The 19,547-nt window shown below is 26.3% G+C and overlaps 4 protein-coding genes across 10 annotated transcripts; 3 read left to right on the top strand and 1 right to left on the bottom strand.

Moving 5' to 3' along the window:
* Positions 1-24: 24 nt before the first annotated feature.
* Positions 25-1,572, top strand: LOC127065361 (ferritin-2 heavy chain). Its single transcript, XM_050997555.1, has 4 exons — positions 25-62; positions 579-686; positions 801-1,078; positions 1,144-1,572. The coding sequence occupies exons 2-4, from the start codon at positions 584-586 to the stop codon at positions 1,435-1,437; spliced, it is 675 nt and encodes a 224-aa protein (XP_050853512.1). The 5' UTR covers positions 25-62; positions 579-583; the 3' UTR covers positions 1,438-1,572.
* LOC127065359 (1-phosphatidylinositol 4,5-bisphosphate phosphodiesterase gamma-1) lies at positions 1,389-8,601 on the bottom strand. Its single transcript, XM_050997553.1, has 17 exons — positions 8,233-8,601; positions 7,273-7,422; positions 7,040-7,178; positions 6,781-6,943; positions 6,378-6,691; positions 6,073-6,279; positions 5,514-5,934; positions 5,115-5,426; positions 4,848-5,029; positions 4,581-4,758; positions 4,348-4,413; positions 4,061-4,252; positions 3,786-4,007; positions 3,491-3,697; positions 3,027-3,408; positions 2,800-2,939; positions 1,389-2,698 (listed from the first exon to the last, which is right to left on the bottom strand). Exons 1-17 carry the CDS (start codon positions 8,405-8,407, stop codon positions 2,546-2,548), a joined length of 3,603 nt encoding a protein of 1,200 aa, XP_050853510.1. The 5' UTR covers positions 8,408-8,601; the 3' UTR covers positions 1,389-2,545.
* Positions 8,602-10,468: 1,867 nt separating this feature from the next.
* LOC127065037 (uncharacterized) lies at positions 10,469-15,949 on the top strand. 5 transcript variants are annotated; one of them, XR_007781932.1, is made up of 16 exons: positions 10,469-10,976; positions 11,065-11,192; positions 11,288-11,389; positions 11,496-11,620; positions 11,777-11,960; positions 12,081-12,184; positions 12,294-12,410; positions 12,533-12,648; positions 12,793-12,835; positions 12,937-13,089; positions 13,199-13,712; positions 13,787-13,946; positions 14,017-14,789; positions 15,104-15,284; positions 15,357-15,492; positions 15,674-15,804. XR_007781932.1 is itself a non-coding variant. In XM_050996856.1 (16 exons), the coding sequence occupies exons 2-16, from the start codon at positions 11,073-11,075 to the stop codon at positions 15,943-15,945; spliced, it is 3,162 nt and encodes a 1,053-aa protein (XP_050852813.1). In that variant the 5' UTR covers positions 10,469-10,976; positions 11,065-11,072; the 3' UTR covers positions 15,946-15,949. The 5 variants fall into 5 exon arrangements, 2 of the variants coding, with proteins under 2 accessions (XP_050852813.1, XP_050852814.1); XR_007781931.1 differs by having other exon boundaries at positions 15,589-15,737; XR_007781933.1 differs by having other exon boundaries at positions 15,143-15,284; positions 15,589-15,737.
* A 399-nt stretch (positions 15,950-16,348) lies between these two features.
* LOC127065040 (uncharacterized) lies at positions 16,349-19,450 on the top strand. Of its 3 annotated transcripts, none has more exons than XM_050996867.1 (8): positions 16,349-16,497; positions 17,031-17,413; positions 17,944-18,042; positions 18,163-18,312; positions 18,413-18,711; positions 18,800-18,935; positions 19,009-19,141; positions 19,222-19,450. In XM_050996867.1, exons 2-8 carry the CDS (start codon positions 17,311-17,313, stop codon positions 19,346-19,348), a joined length of 1,047 nt encoding a protein of 348 aa, XP_050852824.1. In that variant the 5' UTR covers positions 16,349-16,497; positions 17,031-17,310; the 3' UTR covers positions 19,349-19,450. The 3 variants fall into 3 exon arrangements, with proteins under 3 accessions (XP_050852824.1, XP_050852825.1, XP_050852826.1); XM_050996868.1 differs by having other exon boundaries at positions 19,009-19,135; XM_050996869.1 differs by having other exon boundaries at positions 19,009-19,111.
* Positions 19,451-19,547: the final 97 nt, after the last annotated feature.

Here is a 19,547-nt window from a genome sequence, read left to right on the forward strand (position 1 = left end):
TCCAATCTGACTTTTATAATAATGGCGGGTAAAACTAATTCGTCACTCATCCAAGTTTCTATGTAAATAATGTTTTTTCTACTGCGTAATTTGTATGCGATAACGCAATAAGTGAATATATAAGCGATTGATAAAAATAACAAAATTATATTTACAGTCTATATCATCCCGATTTATCACTCCGTTTTCATTTAGTTCGCATTTGTCAAAATACGTTTTTACCATACACTCCAATCGACATAACAATTTTGCTTTATTTGGGAAATAAGTTCATTGTCGATTACCTTTCTGGTTTTTAAAGCGTTTTGGTAAAAATCCACAAAATTATAATATTTCTTCTTGTTTACGCTCGTTGATTTAGTCCCAATTTAGTGCATATATATATATATATATATATATATATATATATATATATATATATATAATCTATAATATAACCAATCTTTCGTATTTATTTTAAAAACAGTTATTATTATATTGAGTTATAAGTAGTATGGTGTTAAAATTGTTTGTTCACTACTGTGATATAGTTATATATGATTGTGTTTAATTATAAACTTTTATATTTTTTTCTTTAGCAAAGATGTTTCTACTAGGAATATTGTGTGCCCTTTTCATCACTGTCTCAGCAGATTCTTGTTATAGTAAAGTTGAAGAAACTTGTAAATCTGCACTTCCTGCAAATAGTAGGTTATATTGTATAAAAACAAAAAAAAAAGAAAACTAAAATATTTTAATAAAATATGACATTATCATAAAGTGTCTTTAATTGTTAATATTATTAATTATCATATTTCTAGAAAACTCATTGTTCCCGAATTGTAATGCCACATTTGGGAGTATCAAGGAATTACAGGCCGATCTTCAAGCATACGCAAATGCTCATATTGAATCTAGCTATGAATTATTATTAATGTCAACTCAGTTTGGAAATTATGAATCAAATCGAGATGGCTTTAAAGCATTATATCGTAAACTTTCAGATAAAACATGGGAAGATGCTATTAATATAATAAAATTCATTACCAAAAGGGGTGGTAGAATGAATTTCAATCAATTGCCACGATATAAGAAAAATGTAAATATACAAGGTTTTTTAATTGTATGTTTTTTTTATATAATTTTGATTAATTTTTTTTGCAGGGGAAGGAGAGTAAAATATTACAGTTTAATGAAATTAATAGTTTAGCTAAAGCACTTGATATTGAAAAACAACTTGCAGAAGAAGCTTTAAATATTCATTCAAAAGCACAACATCACACCAAGCAAGATCCATCTATAGCTCATTATGTAGAAGAACAATTTATGGAACAACAGGCTGATTGTGTGCGTCAATTAGCTGGACATATAAATGATTTGAAAAAACTGTTATTGACAGATCATGATGCTTCTATTTCTGTATTCTTATTTGATGAATATCTTAAGAAAACTGTGTAAATCTTCATAAATCAACAAATTCTATAAATCATTATAAATAATGCACTTATTGATATTTGTGTCTCTCCTATTCAGTTTTTATTTCTTTTACGATTTGTAATATATAAAATTAGGAAGAATAAATATCCAAAAATATTTTTTTCTTTTGTGTAATATCACATACATACATACACGCACACATCACACACAAATATGTAACATATATATAATTTAAGCTTTGCTATCTTATTTTATACTCTTAAAATATTCAGTAGAATTGTTTCCTTATAAAAAATGAACAACCTATATTTACTGGAAATTTTTTTTTTATTTCACAATTCAACATATATACTACACAAAAATACTTGTTACTATCCATCTTCTTTATATTGTATTTTTTTGTTGATATGTGCAAAAGTCATGTAGCTGTTTCTATTTGACCACATTTAAATAAACATTTTTCTTTATATAATATAATAGATTTGATATATAAATATAAGACAATGTAGATTATTAGTTATAAATAATGCACATTGGAAGTATTATAGAAATACTATTTGAATGTATATTTTTTTATAAAGCTATACATATGGGAACATATAATCAAAATAAATGCGATGATATATGAAATAAAAAAATTAATAAAATTCATGATAGTAACAAGGTACTAAAAATTATTGATTGTGTAAAGATATGTACCACTTCATCCATTGAAGTTAACTTTATAACTAGTAAATGCTACTTCAAAGAATTATATTTGTCCACTGATTATAAAATTAAGTAATCAATAACATAAAATATTATTTTTGATTAATCAATAGAAAACCAAGTTCACAATGATATTTTATAGTTATTAAAAAATAGATTTTACTTGAATTTCATTCAAATTAAATCAGTAAAAAATAACATTCATTTTTATCATTTTCATTTTTTTAAAAGATGTTATTATTCGTGGTTCTATTTCACCACAATGTACACACAGAAACACTCATCAAATATATGTACATGTGAAACACTATACCAAACATTGTGGACAGTGTATCAGATCTACTCATTTAATAATTTTTTCCATTAGTTCACGATGTTGCCTAAAAAATAAATAATATAATTAAATTAAATATTCATAAAATTAACTAAAAAAGAAACAAGAAGAGAGATCACTATTTACATTTACAGAAAAATTTATAATTCGAATGTGTACTAAAAGTGCAGCAAGTTCTAGATCTTCACTATAGTTGTTTTTTAAAGTAACACTTCTATATCCTGTTCTTAAACAACGGACCTAAAAATAATTAATAAAATAAATGAATTTTAGAAGGAATAAGGCTAAATACTGTTAATATAAAAAATTAAATATATATAATAACAAATATGAATACATACAGGATAAGTAGCTTGCCCTATAAAATTACTATCACCAAACATATCTTCATCTTGTACTACAAATCTTATGAGAGCAAAGTATGGATTGTATATTTCAAATTCACAAGACTCATTCCACATGGGATTAAAACCATTGTCATCTAAACAAATGAAATACTCAAATATAAAAAAAAATATGTGAATATAATTAAAACATAACATATTTTTTTTCCTAAAAAAATACATACGTATTGTTTTGGTTGTTATTTTTGTTCCATTATCAAAATCTGCACCAATTACTTCTATTTCAACAAATGGACTAGCTGTTCCTCTTCCAGATCTAATCAAATGTCTTGCACCAATAATTTTTAAGCTAATTTTAAGTGCATCTATTCCATACAAGCAATTTTTGTCATAAGGATTAAAATCATCTCTGAACATAAAATCTGGTTTCAGCACATAACCACAGCTACCATTTTCTTTAAATTTAGCTTGATTTAATTGCATAGATTTATCTCCAGTTTGATAATTTAAAGCTACCATTTGACAACCAGAATTCCACATTGGCACAGGATTATAATTAGATGAATCAATACGTTGACCTTTAGGATATACTCTACTAAATTGCATCTATAATTTAAATCAATAATATTTGTAAGCATAAGATTAATTTTGTAAAAAAGAAGCCTATACTTTATTAAATGGTCATTACCTGATGATATTTTAAGAAAAACTTGTTTTCTTGCTGGCACATGAGTTTTTCTGCTTTAGTTTCAGGGAAACTGCTCATTTCATGGAATATAAATCCCTTTGCTCTAATTCGTTCAACATTAAAAGCAACTGATCTACAATATACTATAAGATTAGACATTTCTTTTGCTATCCTCCATGCTCTCTCCATCTCTTTGTGTTGATTTTCCTATAAATGGAAATCAATATAAAAAAAGTTCAAAACTTGGAGAGATTAATCGTAGTTAAATACGAATAAATATAAATGGGTTTATTACTCTAACACTGGCATTCTGTGCTGTTTCTTTGATACTTGACATCCATTCTAATGCACTATCTTTTGATGGTGTTGCCACTTCAAATACAGAACACATACTAGGATTTTGTATTCGTAAAATCCATTCCAAACCAGGTCTTTCGCCTAATGTTAATTCGACAACTGCACCCATAATGTCTAACGAACCCTTTTGAAGACTACCAAGCATCATAGAATCTGTAGACTAAAATTGATATGATAAAATTGTATTGTATATTAACTAATTATATTACTCACATCTCCTGGACTATCTTGATAATCTATTTCTTCAACATAATTTGCTGGGAACCAATGCTGCTTTTTACCACCATAATCTCCTCTCCACCAACCACCACTTTGTCGCGTCACGTTAGTAATTATAGCATGTTTTACCAATGTCAATTCATCTTCTCTTCTTGCTTTATAATCATAAAGAGCTTTTACTGTTACCTATTTATGAAATATATTATTTGTAGCATTATAAGTATTATAGAAATATGTATAACATTTAGTAATAATTGAATTCATTGTGAAATATAACTTACTTTAGATCCAAAACTTGTTGGGTCCATGTATCCAGGTATACCATAAACAGATCCATCATCTGCATCCTTTAAAAAGATTGTAATTGTAATTTTTAATAACATTGATATAAACTTAATTTTTTTTTAATATCATGTTTAATAAAAAATGACCTCTTCCACATTTGTGTTTATACATAAACTTTTAATTTTTTGTAATTATACATACTAGCAAAAGCTTTTAGTCTGTCACATACCAAACCCACTCTTCTGATGACATCTTGATTGACAGGATGACTTAGCTTTATTCTCTTATAGAGTGGATTCCTTTCATAGTAATTTACTAATTCAACTAAACTTTCAAATTGCACTGTTCCTATGGTATACAAACGTCCTTCAAATTTTATTCTACAATGTTTAATTTTCTTTTCAGCCCTATTAAATAAAATGTAGTAAATTTTTAATTATTTCTCTGTTGTATAATATATATGTATATATAGAATTAAATTATTGTATTTACATACCTAAAAGATATAGCATAAGAGTTACTTTCTTTTTCACTAGGTCTCACTAAAAATGCACCATCAGTGGGAATGCATTTTAACATTTCTTCTGCTAAAGTACGAGTACATTCTGCATGCCACCATTCTTTTTCCTCATGTTTATTTGGTTGAGGTACAGGTTCTTGGAGTGTAATTAAGAACTCCTATATATTAAATAAATATATATTATTTCTTATTTCTTAAAGAAAATATAAATAATGTGCGATACTTCATTTTTAATGCAATTACCTGACTTCTAAGGGGATTATTGCGATAATATGTTATTAGACTGTATAAACTATCAAAGCAATTTGTATCAATTAGATAATATTGTGTTTGACCCATTTCTTGTTTTAATTTTATACGACAATGGTTTACTTTGCCCTTACGCCAAAAGGAAAGACTATAGTCACCAACAAATGTAACGCATTGTCGAACTAGGAAGGTACCATCGCCAAGATGAGAGTATCGTTGTAATAATTCTTCAGCTTCTTCCCTGCCTTTTGCTAACTTTCCATGAAACCATTTCTCACCAAAATGTAGTTCATCATTTGGTACTCCCTATAAAACAAATATACCATATAATTGATATTTGATATATGTGATAGATATTTTAAATAATATATTTATAAATGTATTACTACGTACATCTGTTGGTCTTCGAATACATCCTTCATCATCATCATCATGCTCTGTCTCTTGAGCTCTTGAGAATGTATCTGTATAAAATAGCTTTTGCTGCGTTAATACGAAAAAATGTGGATTCCATTCTCTATCAACAGGATCCTCCAAGTATAATATTCCATTTTTTACAGTATTTCTAAGATCCATTTCTTGTCTACTTTCATCACTACGAATAAGAAATGATGTCTCATCAGCTCCATCAGGAAGTTTTTTATGTTTTAATAATATTTTCTTTCGTAATGCATATGGAGATGGTAAACAAGTTTCATTTTTATCTACTGATTGAACTAATAGCATATTTCCAAACAGTTCTTGCATTGTAATAGCCATTTTTCTTTGTTGTGGCAATGTACAATTATCTTCTATGGATAAAATAACAGGATATCTACAAAAATGTGTATATACATATATACATATATGATAAATAAATAAATAAGTAGATCAATTTATATACAAATGCATGTAAGCATGCAAACAGTACATGTATATCATAGTTCTATGATTTTTTTTAAATAATACATACTCAGATGTAGCAAAAGCATGTTCTTTGATAGTTTTAATAACATCTAGAAATTTTATTTTTGTTGTTAATGTATGTCCATGAAATATAAAAGGCATTCCATCAGGACCATCCCAACAATCAAGTTCTATACATCTGCAACCAGCTCTTAATGCACGTACATAAGCTTGGCAACTACTTTCACTGCTTATTTGATCACCCATCAAATATCTGAAAGTATTTATTTTATATATTTAATAATAAGATTCTTAAATATAATATTTGAAAGAATATCAAATGTATTATTGCGATTATTTATAATTTTTTACGTGTTATGTGATGATGCAATCCAATAATGAGCTAAAGGCTTAGTCATATCTTGAGTCACTTGATTATATCGTTGATCCGAAATATCATTTTGTTTGGAAAAAAGGAAATCTATAAATTCAGAAAATGTGAAATATGGTTCTTGTATATCTCTTTGCGGATCTTGAAGGTAGTCTCTAATAAAACGTGAAGCTTCTATATCATTGTTTCCTAAAGCATCTTGTTGCTCAGTGATTAAAAAGTTTTGAAATTCCTGAAGGGTAATAGTTTGTCCTGACTTAGAATAATTCAATAGTTTATTCCAATCTGCAAGATTCTATAAAAAGATATAATTATATACTAATCTGTATTATGAAGTTAAGTGTTAATATTTACGACAAATATTTTTAAATTTAAATAACTTACATTCTGATCAAACATAAGTTTATGATACAAAATAACAAAATCATCAAACCCAAGTTCATTTCTGCTTCTTGTATCTACTTCTTGAAATAATTCTCTTAGACGGTTAGTTGCAATTTTGCAATTAACTCTAGGTAAAAATGCTTTAACATCCTTTAATGTAACTCTGTTAAATCAGTTTTACTATCAGTTTTTAAAGTCAAAATCAAACATTAATTTAAGCTATAGAAAAGAATGACAATGTAGATATTAAATTCCTTACGTTTCTCTTGAATTCTCCATTGCATAAAATTCTTTCCTAAGCCATCTTTCAACTTGTAAAGGATATGGAGCATTAATAGTATCTTGCACCAAATGACGTAAACCTTTAACCCATAACTCACATTCCTTTTCACTTAGAGCTAAAATACATATTAATCAAGAATGAATAAATTACAGAAAAATCAACAAAATTTATAACAACAAGATTTATAATTAGAAGTATTTTATATTCACCTGATATTGAAAGAGTTTTTAATCTGAATTCAGAACCATAGAATACAACAAAACATCTCAAGCTTTCTATCCTCTTTGCATCTTCTGGCCATTTCTCAAAATCTTTGGAATGCTTGCCTATCCTAACTTCTTTGACCTCTCTTATTTCAACTAAAAAAAATTGATATACATATATTTTTTATTTTTTTACCTACATATTACAACTTCAATAAAATATTGTTTGAATATATTATCTAAATATTTATGCAGTATCATGACATATAATACTGTAACTTTTATTGTACTATAATACCTCTAGTATTCAATATTCTATCCTATATATCAACAGTAGTAATGGGCACAATTGTTGATAGACCAAAACTGAAGGAGAAGTTGCAATAATGGAAAGATAAAATAAGAATCTATAATTATTTATTTTTAAATCATCCGAGATCAAAACATTGTAAACATTTTAATATTTTATACCTACCACCTATATAAATGAAATAAAAACTCTATTTTTGTATAATTAATTATACATCAATAAAAATTTTAAATAATTTCAAATAGAATAAACATTAATATAAATGACAAGTATAATATGTCTACAAATATCTATCAAGTTCATTGTATCTTTCTGGATGAGATCCAACAACTGATATGGATTTTATCTTTATCATAAACTCACCCATATACAAAATGGACACTGATTTTTCCTTCTGGTTTTTGGCCTATAACTAGTATCTTCAGATAATATTCTGCCCATTTTTGCTGTAGATATATAACTGCATAACCATGTATAAAGTGTGCCTAAAATATTAGGTGGAAAATTTATTTTTTGTGTGCTTGTGAATGTGAATCTATAAAGAACAGTTTAATGTAAAACAACCCTTTATAGAAAAGTATTTTATCTTTTCTATGATCAAATATAAATATGACAAATTAATTTTAAACGTTAACTAGAAACTTAAAACTTCTTACCAGAACCGTCAAAAGGTCTAAAGGTAGAACTCCTTGACCAAACAATTTGTCTAGTTTCTCTTCGTATCATTAAGGTTTTTTTTTCTGGTCGTTTCCTTGAGAAAAATTTTGTTACCACAGTTCCACGTTCAAGCTGACTAATTATTTGTTCCATTTCAGGAATGATCCCATTCATTTTTAATGTTATATACTGCTGCTGTAATTATTGTTTTATATCCTTGTATATTATTTGTGTATGTTATAATTTAAAATTTCTTAGTAGAATTCATTCAAGAATTAACTGGTAACAATTTTTTTACGGTCCAATAAATATATTCTAGCTTGTAAATATATATAAACATACAATTAATAGTAATATTTTACATATAGCAAAGAAATAATTCTGTATTACATTTTAGACTATATAGAACAAAAACATATGTCATATTTATATTGAATTATTTTCAAACACTAGTGGGATCTCTATGCCAAAGTGTATTCCTTTATTAAAGACTATATAGTAATTAAATATTTATTCATAATAATATCTATGATATTTACAATCTATAAAAACCACCGTTTTTACGATCAAATATAGAACTAATTTAGAAAACGTGTACTCATTGCTTGTCTAAACTATTCCATTCATAAAATATATCCAGTGACGTATGTAAATATAATCGTGCCAGTGTGTTTTGAAATTTAGAAAAATAAACTGTTTTCTTTGCTAATTCATTTATTTTTTTGAAATTTATTTAAATTTTGCATAAATAAATTGTAATGTCCGTAAAAAAAAAATTTGAAAAGTTTTTAAGAATTCCTTTATCTATCATCGAAGAATGTATATATATTTAGCTTACGGCGTTGGCATAGTATTTTAATTTCTGATTTAATTTCTATATAAAAAATTATCGTTCGACATATATTTCATTTCGATATAAAAAATATTAAATCTAAATAAAATTTTAAAATATGAAGATATTACTAATCGTGACTTTTTTATAGTTGTATTTTTACGGATTACGTTTACTTTACCAATAATAAAAGTATATGATGTAAACATAACCTAAATAAAAGACGAAAGCGTTCACGTTTATACGATAAAATATTCGACAAAAATTCATGATTGATTTTCTATTGTGAAATCTACACAAAAAAGCAATAACTATGTGTTTATATTTTTATATATATGTGTATATATACATCTATATATATACATATATATATATATATATGTATATATAAAATACACCAAGTCCTTTGCGGTACATAATTTGCTATTGAAGTTTACATTATTTCAGTACGCTTTATTGTTTTCTTATTTTAATTTGTTTAGTATGATCCTGCATTGTATCGTATATATTTAAAATCAGTCATACCTGTTCTTAAAATGAAACGCCGCTGTTAATAAGTTAAGACGATTCCATTCGCATGTGTAATCATGGATCACTATATACATTTATATAAATTTGTAAACTTTCATTGCAATATACATTACTATATTAACATAAGAAATAAAGTAGAAATGCACGGAATTTATGTATTATAATAGTATAAAACAATACTTTTGAAAAAAGAAATACTTCTTTCTTTATAATTCGATTTTATAAATTTACTTTTCCAATGGTGTTCAAACTTTTCAGTCAACCTCCCTAGAATAAACCAATGTGCATTCTATATAATATCAAAGTGTGAAGCATTCTAGGAGTATTCACCATGTTATTTTACGTTACAATTTCAATACGAGCATTACTGTGTATTTTGATTTATAATATTTTAAAATTTAAACTATTGAATTCGTTTATCGATAATTAAACAAAGATATTGCTGGATTAACCATAAAATTGCAGTCACTGTTGCTGTGTATTATATTATAGGAATATTGAAAATATAAAATTATCATCACATATTGAATTATTCATAGTTATAAGTTTTAATGATTCGATAAATGATCAAAATCATTCTGATATCAATAATATTAATATTTCAGTTGAGTTACGTATAATTTGAGACACCAGATTGATAAATCACGTGATATAAATTGGCGGTTTGATATTCGATCTACCAATAGAATACGAATGATTTGTAAGAATAAGAAAGAAAAATTAAAGAAAAAAATTAAAAATATATATTAATGATTTTTAAATATTTAGTTGATTGCACCTTAATGATTTTCAGAAATATCAGGGAAAAAATTTAAATAATTTTTAATTTTATAGTAGATTTAAAAACGCCGCTGTCCGCCATGTTTAAAATGTCGTTTACAGGCAAGTTGAGTACAGTTTGTTAATAGAAATAAAAAGTGTCTCCTCTTATTCCGGTCAATCACTGATCGTTTATATTTTTCATGTTGGTGTATTTAATGCTGTATTGGTTGTTGAAAATAAAATTGAATTTACCGAAGAATTAAAACACAAAAATGAGGAATCTGTGGTATTATTGTTTGTATTTGAAGTTGGATCGGTATACGATGACATGAACGTACCTTGTTTTTACGAAAAAGAGATGTTCTGGTCTTTTTTATGGCATATTGTCAATACGAGAATATAATTCTTTTCTTAAAGTTAATTTATCCGAAAGATTTACGATTTGAAGAAATTGCAATGTTAAATTTTTACTTACTGCTTGAATATTTTATGCAAGAATATATGATCCGTTTTATATAAAGGAAAATGAAATTTGTAGTTTTGTAGAAACATGGAATATAAATATACTCTGGAAGATATCTTTTATAATATATAAATATAATCGGAAAAACTTTCTAGGTAGATTATTATTCATATAATTATAATATCTTAATCTATTTAATGTATACATGGTGAATATTCGTATATGGATAATCCATTTTTTCAGTAGAAATAATGTCTACAAAGAATCATAATTTAAAAGTTTGTTGTTTCTGTGGTCTTACAGAAGACAATGAATTAGAATTTGGTAAATTTCATGAATATCGTGGTATTGTTACACATTATTACTGTTTGGTAAGTACTTAAATATAAATGAATTTTATTTTTAACTATACTTTATTTCTGTGTTAGCATTGATAGAAACTATATAAATATTCATTACCTTTTAGTTATTATCTTCTAATATGGAACAGAAAGGTAATGATAATGAAGGTATTTTAGGATTTTTAGTAGAAGATATACGAAAAGAATTGCGTAGAGGAAAAAGATTGGTAAGATGATGATTAAGATAGGTTTATTTCATTGTAATCTATTTTATTTTATATTATTCTATTTTCCATAAAGATTTATATTCATATTTTGGATTTATATTTTAAGATATGTTTTTTCTGCAAAAAAAATGGTGCCACATTAGGATGTTGCAATACTAAGTGTAAACGGATATTTCATTATCCTTGTGGCTTAAGAGCTGGAACTCTTCATCAATTTTTTGGTGAATTTAGGTAATTGTCAATAGTTAAACGTGTTTAAAAAAGTCTTAGCCTTTTGGCTCATATAAATTCATATATTTTTAGATTAATAATCAAGATATTCATTGTATTTATTATTGATTATTTGATAATGATTATAGAATAGAAATAAAGTCATAAAAATTTTAGGTCATATTGTATAAAACATAGGCCCAAACAAAAATTTGACGAATACAAAAAAAATGTAGTTAAGGAGAATACAGATACATTATGTTATATATGTTATGATAATGTTAATCCAAAAAATTTTATCGGGACATTATGGGCACCTTGCTGTAAAAAGGATGCTTGGTTTCATAGAAAGTGTGTTCAGGTAAATTAATTATTTATTAACTTGTAATTATTTAATATATACAATAATAATTAATATTTAATAATTAAAAATATCAATAAATATAAATGTTTTGTATCGATAACTTTTTCTTTTTTGTAGCAATTAGCTATGAATGCTGGTTATTTCTTTAAGTGTCCACTATGTAATAATAAAAAAGAATTCCAAAAAGCAATGTTACAACATGGTATTTTCATCCCAAGTCAGTAAGTAATATATCTACAAGCATATATAGGAAGATTAATACTGAAATGCAATATTTAATTTATAACAAATATTTATTTATCCAATATTATATGTTTCTTTACTTCATAGGGATGCATCTTGGGAACTTGAACCAAATGCATTTCAAGAACTTTTATATAGACATGACCGCTGTGATGCTATAACATGTTTATGTCCAAAAGGCAGGAATTATACAAGCATGAATGCGTGAGTAGTAGATTTAATTTAGTAATAGAATTATATTTCTGTAAGGCAATAATATTATTACTTTTACTTAGAATTATGTTGTATAATATTGTATACTAGAATAATATATGTTATTTTACTAGAAAATGGGAATTAGCTTTATGTCGGACATGTGGTTCCCAAGGGATTCATATGGCATGTGGACAATTAAAATGGGCCAATCCTGTGTGGAGTTGTGATGAGTGTATATCCATATTAGGTGGTATAATTATTGTTATTATTGATTTCATTTCTTTTAAATTCTTAGGAAAAATTCATTAGAATATATATTAATTATAATAGAATAGAATAGAATAGAATTAGAATAGAATGTATATTAATTTATTCTTATTTTACTTTACAGATAAAGTACAGCAGTCTGCAAAGAATGTACCAGAAACAATAAAGTATGTATGCTTTACCATTATCAAATTTAAAAGATTTATAATGATATTATTTGTTTTGTCTTTTAATGTAATCTGTAGTTCTTATAATTTGTTTTTTTCAGTATTACCTATCGTGACATAGATACAGATACCAGTGATTCAGAAATTTCTGTGGGTGGTACACAAGATAAAGATAACCTTTCTATGTTATCATATTCACATGCATGTCCTGCACCTCAATCTTTTAAGCTAACATCAAATGAAATTTCAACAAAGTATGTATATATATATGTATATATTTATACAAATTTACACACTCATGTTCTTACAGATTTTTAGTATTTGATTTTTAATGATGACACACTTTTTTTTTATGTATTATAGTACTGCATGTGAAAATAACTGTAGCAGTTCTAGTCAAAACGTGTCTGCAACATCATCAGTAAATTTTCAAGGAAGAAGTACTAATGTTGTTGCTTTGTCATTATCTGAAGATAAAAATATATCACAAATAGATCAAGAAGAAAATCTATCACAAACAGAAAAAAGTGTATTACAAAAAAATAAAACAAGCGGTATATTGCAAACAGATCAGGAAAAAAGTGTATTGCAAAAAGATCAAAAAAACATTATATTGCAAACAGATCAAGAAAAAAGTGTGTTACAAACTGATGAAAAAAAAAATGTATTAAAAACAGATCAAGAAAAAAGTATATTAGAAATAGTTCAAGAAAAAAATGTGTTACAAAAAAATCAAGGAAAAAGTGCATTAGAATCAAGTCAAGAAAAAAATATATTACAAACAACTAAAGATAAAAACTTTCAAAGTATGCAAGTATCGATTTCAAGTAGCAAGGTTGATTTGATCTTGATCGATAGTGATGAAGATGACATTGAAGTGAGTAATTCAACCAATTAATTTATTAATATTATTAAATTATAGGAGACTAACCATATATTCATATTGTATAGATCATTAGTACTTCAAAAAGATTAAACATTGAAGATCTTACTAGCTATGATACAAAAACTAAAATAAATAATTTGGATCAATCCAAAAATATTTCATTTATTCAATCAGAGATGACTGAAAAGAGAAATAATGAAATTAAAGAGGAAAAAAAATTTTCAGGTAATTTAAAAGCAACAAAAAGAATATGAAACTGTAACTATAGATAATATAAAAAATAATATATTTCCAGGAAATGAAAACCATAGGAATTTTGATAATTCACCTGTTATGAATATCAAGATTAGTAATGTAACATCTGTATCGCCTGAAGTTTTTGAAAATGTACCTGATCTGAAAAGTTCAGGTAATCATAAATTATTAGAAGTAAATTCTAGTCCTTCAATGAACTTTAGTAATACCGAAGAATTTCAAACTAAAAATACAAGACTATCATCTTCGAAATGTCACTGTAATGAAGTTGGAATAAACTCAAAAAGAAAGCACGAAACAAATATATGTGTAATTGGAACTCATACGAATGGAATAAAGACTGTGGTGATAGATAAATCTAAAAAAGTGAAAGTAAATGATTTAGAAGAAAATATGAAAGCTTCATGTAGCGCTATTTCCTATAATGAAGCTAAACTGCAAAATGAAAATCCAATTAATGTAAAATTGTCGCAAAAAAGTATGGAAGATAGAAGCACCTATATGAATCAACAAATTTTTGAGTCAAGTAATTATAAAAAGAATAAAATTTCTCATAAAAGCAATACTACAAATATATTTCCTTCAAAGCTGCAATTAACAAATCATAACATAACAGAAAACCAAATTAACAATACTTCATCATTGATTTCTGATCAATCTACTAGTGCAGATGTAATTGTTACTCATGTTCAGAATAGTAATACATACCAATCATTGAACACAGAACAAAATTTTACTAATACTAAAATGATGTCATCTCAAAATTCTGATGGTTTGGGAATTAAAGATGAAATACGATCCATTTTGAGACAGGTGAGTATTTAATGTAATATATTTTTATTATATCATTCTATAACAATCATATAATCATAGAAAGTTAAAAATAATAAATAAAGTTATAAATAATATGTATTCTATATTTGTTTGTTTACCCGCACTAAACAAATTATTGTTATCTTAGCTGTAATTTTGTGCTTTATGTAAATGCAAATATTATATTTCGTTTATGCAAATATTATATTTGATAAATGCTAACAATCGATTAACGTAATGGAAAATATGATGAGAAATATTATGGTGCGGGGAGTAAATTTTATCAAATTGATTTCCCCGTACCTCCTCTCCAGTGTATGTCTTGGGATTCTAACAGTGCGACGGGAATGCAGGCACCAGTTTTGCTAGTGAATCAACAGACGACCATGCCAGAACAAAAGATGATCGGATTCATCCAAAAGGAGCATCAGTTAAAAGAAAATGGACAAAATTATTACAGCCTTCAGACTTCAGAGGAAATGGCTGTGATGAACAGTAAGTTATAAGATAACAAATGATTCATAAATACGGAATTTATTATTTAAGTGACAATTATTACTTTTACAGTATCCCATCAAATGCGTGCAGTGTGTTCTCCGAAATTGCAAGTAACCCTAACGCCTGTGATAGACCTAGACTGATACCAGAATCAGTACAATTACAAGATCTTAAATTTAAAGTTTGTGATTCTAATAATGTACAGGTATATAATAATCTCTAAAATATAAAATTAGCTAAAGTGTAAGACATATTTCTATAAAGATTTTTGCAGTGATTATTTATTTTTTATTTCTATTAGATGATTTTATATGATACGTTTTCTGTAAATATTAAAATGGATACTGCCACAAAGAATCATGTAAAAGATTCTTCCACGTCCACAGGAATATCAAGCATGAGAAATACATTATTGGAAATGAACGACGAATCAACAGTTGCTACTTGCAGCCGCACTTCAAATCCGTATAATCCTCATTTAATTAATGATAAAGATAAGCATACTTCCGATACAATTGTAAGTAAAAACGTTATTAACCAACGTGATAATGTAAAAGAAAATTTTAATCCAATTATGCAAACATTTTTTGCCAATATATCAAATAATTTCAGTATAGTAAACGCATTCGACGATAAATGTCAATCGATGACAAGATAAAATCGCATGGAAAATGATATTTTGGTATTTGAATTTTTCTCCACGCGAAATTGACATATACAGCGTATTTTGCGATATATAAAAAATGCGATGATAAAAATGAGATGATGACTCCAAAGGTGAAACTTCGTTCCCTTTGGAATGTTACTATCAATGATGATTTGGGATGATGTGTGTATAGCAAGTGGTATAATTAAAAAGGAAACTACTTAATTTCTGATATTGACTTCCAATTGAATATTATATGTGCGAATATTCATACATTAATACTTCTATACACAAAAATATTGATAGTAATTTAATTCTAATAACAATATACATCATGTACTCACGAAGTTCTTTAGTAGCGATCATATTGTTGATTATTATGGACATTCCAATTATTACAATATTATAAAACTGGGCGTTAGATTTGCCCAATACTAATGACTTATTCAGTGTATTTAAGGAATATCCTAAAAGACGTATTGATAAAAATATACGCAATATGATATATCTCGTGTTTGGTGTAGTATTCTTCTTATAAAGCTATAAGGATGATTATGAATAAAGGTATGTATCAAAATAAAAAAGAATGAATCTGAGTTAACATTAGATGTAATTGAAATGCAAAATCTTAAAAAAAAATTAAAACAAACTTATTTTCCAAATATATATTATAACAACTTTTATCGTAGATATGAGCATATTTATCATTAAAAAACTAATATTATTAAAATTGCAAGATAAATTGAAATAAAATTGAGATAAGAACGTAATAATGTGAAAAAAATTATATCATTATCGAACTGTAGATGCATTATAAAAGAATAGATAAAATATATGGTATTTAAATAAAAAGTACAAAATTTTTTAATAAGTCGATGTTATATCATTGTCAAAATATGTATGGAAACTTAGATATTGTGCCACAAATTTTCGAATATGCTAACCATCACGAATTAAATAAAATTATATTTTATTTATTGATGTTATATATATATATATATATATATATATATATATATATATATATAATGTCTGACTTGTTCTATTTTTTAATTCTACGAAATTTATCTTCTCTACGAATTTGTATTTGTTCTCAGACACAACGTTTGTTCTAAACTCGTAGGTGTTGATAAAATCGATGGTAATCCCTTGTGAGGAGTCTGGATTTAAAGTGAAAGATTTCTCGAATAAGATACGTCGAGTTCATGAAGAAAAAGCTGTAATCGTTAGTATTGCTGCGGCTGCGTCTCAAGGATAAACTTACTTGCGATAAATAACGTTAAGTTTAGGCTGTACGTACGTTGACGACAAACGGTGGGGAGACTCTATAAAGCCAGAATTGCGAATGATCCTCTTCTCAGTCGCGGATGTTCCCCGATGGAGTGGAGTGTTCAGAAAATTACGTGCTTTCTATTGATCTTTGCTATCCTGGGATGCTTCTTAGTTGGAGCTAAAAGAGACTTTGACTATACTGATTTTGGTATTGTTACAACTTAAATTAATTGATAGTAGACTTAAACAAAATTATACGTTATCGTAAACATAATAGTAAAAAAACATAATAGTCAAAAAAAAAAAATAATAAGAGAAATTGTTTCTTTCATTTTATGTAAAATTATATATTTAGTTTCATTGTATGGTAAGCCCACCCCGTTACGCATACATATATATATATACATATACATATATATATATATATATATATATATATATATATTTGATAAAATGATATAGTGACTAAATTATGAATTATAATTTACTAAATTATGATATAGGAAAAAATCCTGTCTTCCTCTCCTTAAAATATTAATATGTTTATTGCAGTACTGGTATTTAGTTATTTACATAAAAATTAATAATCGGCAAATCATATTCCAAAAAATATAAAATTTTATAATATCTTATTTATGTATTTATAAAATACACGAATAAACTGTATTTATGGGCATTTATTAATGTTGTTATATTATTGATCTGTTATATTGCTTGTAAATGGATAATTTCTTTCAGATCTCAAATTGAATGCTCTTTTTAAAGTTATCAAATACATACATAAACGACCGCAACAGATGACGATTGGTACTATTTATGCGATTACTTTAACAGAAGGTGAGAGTATTTCTATATACATAAAAAGCAACTTATGTTAATCGTTAATAATATTTAACATATATAAAAATATTCAATATAAATATATATGTATATATATATGTATATTTTTCGGAATAGTCTTTTTAGTAAAAACACTATTGCATGAAAATACTTGTTATCTTGACAAAACGTATCTCCATGATTTGAGAAAATTATTGGAATTTTCTTACACAACGCGGAAAATTTTAACAAATGCAATTATTCCGATAAATGAAGAGATGAAAATGTGTAAGTATTCAATTACTTTATGTTCGTACATTATGTTTGTATTTATATATCAATATATCTTACACGTTGATCTATACTTGCTGAAAATATTGATTATTAGTAAAAAAAGTATTGAACGATCCAAAATTTTGGATGCGAGAAATATCTTGGAAAAATCAAACTTTGGGTGCGGCACTGCCGCTTCCATCTCAAGGATTATCGTATGCGAATAGCGAAGATTTAATGATGAAAGGAAGACCGAAGGAGTACGAAAGTGATTATTGTCTTGTCGGAATTGTTAAACAAAAATTTAACGAATGTTCGATACCTTACAAATGCATACAAATGATAATGAATAAAGATAATCCAAAAGGATATCCTCTTACGCATAGATTACTTATTATACAAACTTTAAGAGCAGTAAGTTTATCAGTAAACATAGTTGTTTAAATATTTCATCAAAGAAAAAGATACGATAACGTTATGTAAATATAAATGAATATTATAGATGGGATGTAAGGAAAATCGAATGATACCATTTTTGAAATTGTTACCTACTTATTGTTCTCGTATTCTTCAAGATATGATAGACATTGAAGCGATCGGATTTCCTTATAATGCACGAGATCTATTAATGGAACAAGGTAAAGAATTATGACGTTTACTTATAATTATGATAATTCTAAAATTGATCCTTGTATGTCACTTGAATTATAGTTGTTTTATGTGGATCAGAAGGATATTTGGAATTCATGGATAAACATTATGAGGATTTAATTTTAAGCTGGTCTCATCCTAGTGGTTGTTACAGCGCATTTGGGTATGCGAGTATATATATATATATGTGTGTGTATGTGTATATATATCCATTTATATTACGATTTCTTAACATATAATAAATATTTTTGAATTTTTTAAATTCTTTAACAGTTATGGAGAGTTTATACCGAAAAGTAATATGAATACCGATTTTGGATGTGATAGCCACGCTACAGGTCTTGGAGCTGCAAGTTTAGCATTATTTATTCGCAAAGATATAGAAACTGCATTCCAATAAATATAGATTAAATTTTTATTTTTACGTACGTATATACATAAATACAAACATATATAGTAAATGAGAAACAACGAATGATTCAATAAAAATATCATGGAAATACGTTATTATTTTTATGTGACCATTGTACTGATTTATTTGTTTTATTATAAGATAATTCGAAATATTTCCTTCCGTATGTTTTAAAAAATTTAAATTA

Source organism: Vespula vulgaris, chromosome 7, assembly GCF_905475345.1.
Source record: "Vespula vulgaris chromosome 7, iyVesVulg1.1, whole genome shotgun sequence".
Taxonomy (NCBI): Eukaryota; Metazoa; Arthropoda; class Insecta; order Hymenoptera; family Vespidae; genus Vespula; species Vespula vulgaris.